This window comes from Haliaeetus albicilla, chromosome 4, assembly GCF_947461875.1.
Source record: "Haliaeetus albicilla chromosome 4, bHalAlb1.1, whole genome shotgun sequence".
NCBI lineage: Eukaryota > Metazoa > Chordata > Aves > Accipitriformes > Accipitridae > Haliaeetus > Haliaeetus albicilla.
This window is the reverse complement of record NC_091486.1, coordinates 45,813,942-45,822,536: the sequence shown is the minus strand read 5'-3', so window position 1 is coordinate 45,822,536 and position 8,595 is coordinate 45,813,942. Positions and strand designations below refer to the sequence as shown.

At 54.6% G+C, this 8,595-nt stretch overlaps 1 protein-coding gene across 1 annotated transcript; it reads left to right on the top strand.

Annotated features, from left to right (window-relative positions):
* Positions 1-37: 37 nt before the first annotated feature.
* C4H1orf50 (chromosome 4 C1orf50 homolog) lies at positions 38-4,162 on the top strand. The gene is made up of 4 exons (XM_069780495.1): positions 38-201; positions 1,110-1,196; positions 2,330-2,461; positions 3,176-4,162. The coding sequence occupies exons 1-4, from the start codon at positions 67-69 to the stop codon at positions 3,356-3,358; spliced, it is 537 nt and encodes a 178-aa protein (XP_069636596.1). The 5' UTR covers positions 38-66; the 3' UTR covers positions 3,359-4,162.
* Positions 4,163-8,595: the final 4,433 nt, after the last annotated feature.

Below are 8,595 nucleotides of genomic sequence, written 5' to 3'. Positions count from 1 at the left end.
TCACGCCCCCGCTGGGCGGAAGCTCCGCCTCGCTGGGCGGAAGGGGCGGGGCTTGGCGGGCCGGTAATGGCGGCGGAGGGCGGCGAGGAGCCCGGCGGCGGGGGTGGTCCGGGCCTGGCCCTGGTGGAGGGCAGCGCAGGCCGCGCCGCCCGCGTCGGGGACCCCGGGGACCTGGTGGCCCTGGCCCGGCAGGTCCAGCAGGTGAGGGTCGTGCCCCGGCGGCGGGACCGCGGGGGTACCCGGTGTCCCGCTGCCTCCCGGCCGTCCCCAGGGCCTCCTTAGCCGGCGGCGGCCCTGGTGCCTCCCAGCACGTCCCGCTGCTCTCCGGTGTCTCCGGCGGCCTCCCGCCATATCCCGCTGTCCCCTCCCAGTATGCCCCAGTGTCCCCCAGTACCTTCCCGTTTTTCCCAGGGGGCCGTGCTGTTTATGCCTCCAGCACCTCCCGTTGCATGTCGGTGCCTCCCACTGTGTCTTGCTGGTCCCCCCCCAGTGACTCCCAGAACATCCACCAAGTTCCCAGTCCATACCAGTATGCCTTTAGTCCACCCCAGTGTGTCTGACTCCCAGTTCATCCCAGCACCTCTTGATAAGTTCTGTTGCCCCTTCAGTGACTCCCAGTCCATCCTAGTGCCTCTCAGCCCACCCCAGTGCCTCCCAGTATGTTCTACTATCCCCCCTCGTGCCTCCTAGTACATCTTACTGCCTTCCAGTAATACATCCCAGTCCAGTACATCCCCCAGAGTTTCTCAGTCCGTGCAGCCCACCTAAATGCTTCCCTGTAAGTCCTACTGCCTCATCCTAGTGCATGCCACTGCCTCTCGGTCCACCCCAGTGCTTCCCAGTATGTCCTACTGCTCCCTTCCACTGCCACCCAGCATGTCCAGGCAGCTCCAAGTGCCTGGTCCCTGCTCCACGGCTGTCACCCTGCTGCCCAGGGATGCCACGGCTGCCCCACAGCTGCACATGGGGCAGCTCCTGCACCACCCACAGCCCCGTTAAAGCCTTGAGTGAGGCCACGACCGCCGCTTCTCCAGTGCATGCCCAGCATGGCAAGGTCCGAAGGGCCATGGCTCTTCCCCATTCTGACCAAACCTCATTCTTGCTCACAGGCGGACGACTTCATCCGAGCAAACGCCTGCAATAAATTGACCGTCATTGCTGAGCAGATCCGGTACTTGCAGGAGCAGGCTCGGAAGGTGAGGATGCATCTGTGAGCTGGGCAGAAGGCTTGTTGCCTTGTGCTTGCGAGGGGAGGGAGATTGGCGTCTGTCTTAACTGCCAGACGTTTGGGAAGAGCTGTGGCCTGGATGTGAATCATGGCCAAGAGCCATGTAGAGAAGATACAGTGGTAAAATAAGTAGGGTTTATTGTCTGGTATCAGCTGGGGACAGGGGAGGGTTGTTTTTGGTGCTTTCCCTGAGTCCTGCACATCAGGGAGGACTTCTGTTAAGGCGGAGGAGCAAGAGTGGCTAGTCAAAAGCAGCTCCGGTGTCAGGAAGGATAGGGAGGTGACTCTGGTTTTGGGACAGATGACTTTTGTCACCATAGTGTGTGCGCTGTGCTCCTGGGAGGACTCAGCACAGTGGGGTGACAATGTGGCTCTGGCTGGATCCAAGCCCCTGGGAGAGATGAGCTGTTACCTGATGATGGGCTTGGCTTTCCAGTTTGTCCCAGCTCATTTGCTGGAGCAGGTGGCCCCGGCAGCAAGCCCAGCAGAGCTTGGCTGTCCTCTTCAATTCACACTTCACCCTTGGGGGTGAAATCTCAGAGCCTGAGTGGGAAAGGATCTGCCAGTCACTGCGACTGGCTCACTGCCATCAAGGCCACTACGTCATATAATCGTTAACTGGTGGAGCCGGAGCTCTGGAGCAGTCAGCTGGTGGAGCTGGGGAGATGAATTACCCTTTGTTTGCTGTTCCTTCACTTGGGGACTGCAGCAGGGAAGCCCCCAGGGTCCAGCAGCTGCGTGCAGAGACGAGGAACGAGTCTAGCATGTGGTGGGGTCAGGCACAGAGGTGAACCTGGGGCTGTGGTGAAGAGGCCCTTGATGCTCGGAGGTACCTCCACCTCCGTGGAGGGGTGCAGGAGCTCTGAGGTCCAGCTGACAGGGGAAACTTGGAGAAAGCTTTATCTCTTTGGAAAGCATTACTTCCTGGGGCAAGTAAAGATGTGCCATGTGAAGCCAGACATGTGCTGGGGAGGATGAGGCCTCGTGAGCAGTGTGTTGAGCGGTGTGTCAAGTGATGTATCTTAGGCTCTGGCTGAGAGGCAATAACATGTTGTTGTTTTATTTCAAGTGTGGAAATTTTAAATTTGGGGTTTTTTTTAGGTCTTGGATGAAGCTAACAGAGATGCTGATCTGCACCATGTGGCCTGCAACCTTGTGAAGAAGCCAGGAAACATTTACTACATGTACAGGCGGGAGAGTGGCCAGCGATACTTCTCCATCCTGTCTCCTAAGGTGGGTGGTTACAGCCCCCTGAGGAAGCAGAGAGGGGAAAAAAACACGTTTCTGGTGCTTGGGCACTTCTGAACCTCAGACAAAAGCACCAACTTAATGGGGGCATTTGTTGGCACCTACTCAGTTGGCATTTTTCCTTGGTCTGAGTTACTCTGCTGGTGTAAGAGCCATCTTATGAAGTTTCCTTAGCTCTTGGTGGATGGTGAGCAAGAAGACCTTTGGTACATGGACCTGAATTCTGCCTTTCAGTCCCTGCAGTTCACTCTCTGGAAGAACTGCAAACATGCCCTGGGCCTTCCCTGTCTGGTGTGGCTGTCTGGCAGTACAGTCTCCTTGGGTGCTTCAGCCCAGGGATTGAGTTTGCAGCTTGGTAGGGGTGGTCTTGGAGGTATCCTCCTTCCAGGCCACCTGTTTTCTTACACGCAGGCTGAAGGCTTCAGAGCAAAGCACCGAGCATGTAGAGGAGCTCTGTACAGGTCAAGGAGATCTTGTATCCCAAAGCCTCCCTGCGTCAGCAGCACTGTAGCTTGACCTGGTCATAGACTCAGGGTAGTTGAGCCTATTTGTAGGTTAGGAAGTGGGATGGTCACGTAGTTGGGGCTGCTTCAAAGGTGGTAGGGTTACCCAGCATGGGCAGAGGTTGGGCTGAGGGACAGCATAGCCCAGCTCCAAGGGAAACTGAGCAGCGATGTGAATCTCTCCTTTCTCCTCCAGGAATGGGGGACCAGTCCCCATGAATTTCTCGGTGCCTATAAGCTCCAGCACGACATGTCCTGGACGCCATTTGAGGACATTGAGAGACGGGATGCTGAAATAAACATCCTGGACAAGCTGCTGAGCCGGCAGGCAGCGCTGCCCCCATGTACAGAGCCCAACTTCCAGGGCCTGACCAAGTGACACAAGTGACCATACGGGACATCTTGAGCAGAGTGCCAGCGTGAGGACACGCAGTCCCTGCATGCTGCCAAAGGCAGGGCAAGGAAAGAGACCAAGAAACAAAAATGCTGATGCCGCCAGTACTTGCTCTGTGCTTTAATGAGACTAATTCTACATTTGGTCTTACTGGATTTTCTAGTAATTGAGTAATTTATTTCTTTGACTTATGCCAAGCTGTAGCAAGAGGCAGATAATATCAGGTGGAGTCAATTCCAAGAGAGCTTGGGGCAAAAAGCAAAAATGCTTGGGGCAGATGTGATAATGCTATAAAATACGTCCTACCTGTCTGGCTCTGGTGTACCTCACTGTGACTACCTGCGGCAGGTAATGATTTCAGGGCTGGATTTTGCCCCTTGTTAAAATGTACATATTTAGCTCTGTGGCCTGGGAAGAGTGGTCAAAACCCTGCGCAGAAGGGTCTGTTGTGACCAGAGTCTGTTGGTCTCTGTCCCAGCTGGTCCAAATCCCTGAGTCTGGCCCACAAGGTGACCTGGAGCTCTTCTCTGGGAAGGGTGTCCTCAAAAGTGCCATGCAGGCTTCAGGTGCTCTTCAAAAGGTGGGTGTTTCACAGTCCTCATGTGCTCCCCTTGGCTTCGAGTGGTTGATCTGTGTTTTGGGTTTGTGTGGCAGGGTTTTTGGTAGCTTCATGGTGCTTTGTTACCAGCTGGGCTTAAACCATGACAGCCTGTGAGGGTGAGAATGGAATGTGCAGGGACACTGTGCCAGAGCAGTGAAGAAAATAAATCAGTCTTGATCTCGGATGTACCTCCGAGACAGGCCCCGTGTCCTGTCTGCATGGTAAGCATCCCTTTGGCTTTACCAGGGAGACTTGGTGGCATGTGGGGCTGGTAGGACATCTCCAGCCTTTTTCCGCCAAGAACTGGGGAGAGGCAAAGATCAGAGCTGCTGAAGAGATGTCCTCCCTCTGCCCAGTTGCACCGGGCTCCTCCAGGAGCTCGCCTGCTCCTCTGTGAGGAGCCAAGGTGGAAACGTACTGATGGAGAAGGAGATGTCCAGGTTGGATCCCAGCATGTAACGTCAGATCTGGTTGGATCCTCCCGTGACTTGTTCACCTCCCTGAGATGACAAGGTCGTGACCTTATGTGCTGCTCAAGGCATTGCACATGCACACTGGCCTTAGCTCTTCCGCTGGTGGCGTGTGAGGGTTGGGGACCATTTGAGGAAAGGGAATTGGGACCCCAGGGTCTGGGTCCACCAAGGGTGGAGGTGGTGCTTCTTGGGGGAGCACAAACACAAGTGCACTTGCGTTTGGGCTCCAAGAAGCACCACCTCCACCTCCATTTGCGGTTGGGTTCTCCTGACTTCCAAGGTGTTGGTGGAAGACTGGTGTCCTCTGTTCCCCACGGCATGGCCTTGGGTGCAGCGGTTACTCACCTTCCTGGGGGGCTTGCTTGTTCCAGGCAGTCACTCAGCTTCAAGTGACCTTCCCAGGCATTGCCTCTCCTCTCCTTACCGCTGCTGAGGAAGACACCGCTGCCTTCAGCTCTGCTGGGTGATGCCTGACACAATTCAGGGCTAAGTCTGTGTGTCAGACTTGGATTGGTTCATGCATATGCTCTCAAAATAATCTCTTTAACTCCTCTACACTTCCTTGTTCCCTTTCTAGCATTGATTTGTTCATCTTACACCAAGTCCCCAGAGCATCCTGCTCCTCCTGGCCCTCACCTGCAGCTGGGAGAGGTTTGGGTGCCCCACCGGAGTCCTGCAGAGGAGGCTGCTGCAGCACCGTGTTCTCCCAGGTCACCCCTGACTCATGCCTCTCCATCTCAATGCCTGAATTTACTGCTTCAGGTTAGGTGCTGCAGTGACTCTGCCAAGGGGTGGGAGGACCTCTTTGCATCCACAAGAGACCCTTGGGGACCAGCGCCATCACTGGGTCTTGCCATCGCTGCCGTTTATTCCCCCATCGGCAGGGCACAGCCTCTCCTCCAGCCTCCAGTCTCCCTCTCTTCTTGTCCCCACACCCCTGGCACACCCTGGGATTTGCCTTGAGAGATGCTCGAGGCTGCTGGCAGCACCGATTCCCCATGGGAAGAGCCATTCCCTGCCAGGATCACAGAGGGATAGGAGGTTTGAGACAGCTCCCTGGCAGCCTAGGACTTGTTTTGTCCTAGATTTTCTTCTCCCAGCTCTGCCAGGTGCAGTTGCTCATCCCAAACCCAACATGGTTGAACCTGTGGTTGGCAGAAACCCGGTCCCCGGAGTCAATGCAGGACATTTCAATCATCTTTTCCCAGCTCACCCTCCCTCACTTGGAGCACCAAGGGCAGATTAAAAGCAATGTATTATTATTATTATTATTATTATTATTATTATTACACCAGGGTATAATTCATTCCTTATCGAGTCACAAGTGTCTAATTTGATGGTTTTTTTCCCTGCTTGTTTCATCGCCCCAGGTCTTATTTTACTGTGTATTATTAAATCTTAACTTGGAAGGGAGAAAGTTAATTACTGCATGGGCTTTGCCATGGTGCTAATTACAGCAACATCTGAGATCTTCACATGTGTTGATTTATGCTCCTCTGGGAAGAGGGGATTCCTGCCCCAGTTTTATTACTGTTTCCCATCATTAAAATCTGTACAATGACATGCGCAAGGGGATGGGGGTGATGCTTGTAGACCTCCATAGCTTGTGATTTTGCGCGCTGGCCTTTGGTGGGATTTCACGCATGCTTTCCTACATTTCCAACAAATGCCCCTGACCCTCTGTCCCCCGTAACTCGCTGGTGTTCTGCAGTTCCTCTGGGCGCTGGCAAGTCTTCTTGGATTTGCCTCAAAAGAGCAAAACCACTATGGCCATAGCTTTGTTTGAAAATAGAACGTATCCAGAGGCAAGACATGGAGATGGTGGGCTCGTGCTCTCTGCACTGCGGGAAGCGGGGATGCGGCTGCCGAATGATCCTGCTGTGGAGCAAGGAGGTGATGCTGGGAAGGGAGAACTGTTCCCCCGAAACAGCTCACCCAGCGTTGCCATCTTGGCTGGGTTTTGATCTAATTAAACCCAAAGAGCTGCGGTGATGTCGGAAATACTGGAAGGTGCTCCTGCAGAGCCAAGCAACCCATCCTGTGGAAAGCCGGCAAGTATGGAGCTGGTGGCAGAAAGATGAGCTGGAGTTTCCTGCAATGCCTGCAGTGAGGATGAGTTTCTGGAGAACCGAGGAGATGCTACTTGGCAGAGGACTCCTCGAGTCCCTCCAGGTTCATGATCTCATCCGCTCGGCTCAGCCTCTACTGAGCTGTTGCCTTTATGGGTTTTTGGCTTGACGGGGCAAGGATTTAATCCAAAAATCAGCTGGGAAGAGTCAGCGGGATGCTGTGCTGGAGGGCAGAGGTTGTCCACAGATGAGGTATGGGCCGCATCTCGCTCCTACGTGTTTTTCAAGCCTTTCATTTAGATGAGTGTGTGCCCTCTGCTTTGCTCAGAGGAACAAGCGGGTAGGTAAGGAGTGAACAAGGCAGAACCAGAGGTTGCAGGCTCACAGCTGCTGTTCCAGCTGCAGTATGTAACACATTTCCCAGATAAAAAGGTTAAAAATCAGCTGTCTCCTGCAAGACTTCGTTTCCATTCACAATTTCATCTTGAAAATCCATTTTGAAAATACTCCTCTCCCTTTGCTCTTTTGTGAGCACTCAGGGCAGCAGTGAACGTGGTCTGAAGGCAATGGCTTTGCTCTGAAATCTCCATGGATGGACAATCTTGGCAGGAGAAGACACAGAGGGGCTTCTGACACCATTAATGTCGGGCAGAGCGGTTTTTGCTCCATCTTTGAACATGCAGCTAAACCAGGGCTCACTTAAAAGGCCCAGCAGAAAGATGCTCTTAACGTCTGATCCTCTCCTGGGTGCTCCCCAGAGCTGACGTTTGCTGACTCTTAGGGCTGCCATGAGCCTTCTTGTTGTCTTCTGGTCCTGAGAGATGGATTTATTAACGGCTTGATGGCACGAACGATAACTGAGTGAGAGAAAACATCTCTCAGACATGCTAAAATTGCAGGACGCACTGAACCAGGGCCAAGCACTTGCAGACAAAATTAAAAACTATATAGAGGTTTTTTTTTTCAGCCTTTTCAGGTGGTTTTCAGCTGCCCACAGCAGGGAGTTTTAACCACGGGCTTTCTGCTGCTTCCATATCACCTTCTTGAGCCGCGCTGCAAGACCGGCAGGTCTTCCTGGCTTTTAAAAATTGAATTAACTCTAAAAAAAAAGTTTTCTGTTTCAGGCCAGATTTTGGCTCCTGCTTCTCAAATTGGCAGCACCTGGAGATTTTCTTGTGCTCTTGTTCCTGAAGGGTAGTGTTTCCTTTTATTTGAGGGGGACTTGGGGGTATTTGGTTATAACCCCCTGGGAATATCCCCTGCACCATGGGGTCGTCTCCCGGCCAGGGAGACTTCAGTAAAAGCCCTGCCGGGATGGCAGCACTAATTAGCTCATTATTGGTGATAAACCCCTGATCCGTAATCCCCCAGCGTTAGGGGACGTGCAGCGGATCTAGCAAGGTTAATAAAATTTGGGGATGGATTTTGTTTTCCCCTTAGGAGACAAGGGGACCTGGGACAAACTCGCAGGGAAGCACCCACGCAGCATTGTGACCCGACGGCCCCTGACGGCTGGGCGATGATTTAATTCTTAATTAGGCCCTTTCTTTTGGGCACTGAAGCCTGGATCTCAACAAGGGGAGTTGTAGCTCTTTGGCCCTTTTTGTTTCAGCTTCAGCTCCAGGCAGGAAAAGAAAAGGAAGAAAAAATTGAGGGAATTTGGAAACGGCGATGCAGGGGTGCACGTGCCACATGGAGGGGAGACTTTGTGCCCTCCGTGTGCTCCTGTGGCCCTTGGGGGCATGCAGGCGGGTGCAGGGGCGGGGGGGGGGTGTCCCGCAGCCCCCGGGGTGCATACACGGGGGTGCAGGTGCAGGGTGGGGGGTCCCGCAGCCCCCGGGGGTGCCTGCACGGGGGTGCAGGGTGGGGGGTCCCGCATTCCCCGGGGTGTCTGCACGGGGGTGCATGCTTGGCATAGGGGTGCTGCCTAGGGCCTCTCCCCCGGGCGGACGGGGCTCCCCCGGTGCGGGGAGGCCAGCAGCCGGGCGCCCCCGCCCCCGCCGCGCCGTATACCGCCCTGCGGGCGGCGGCGCGCCCTCCCGTGGGGGGGCGGCGCGGCCAGCAGGGGGCGCTGCTCGA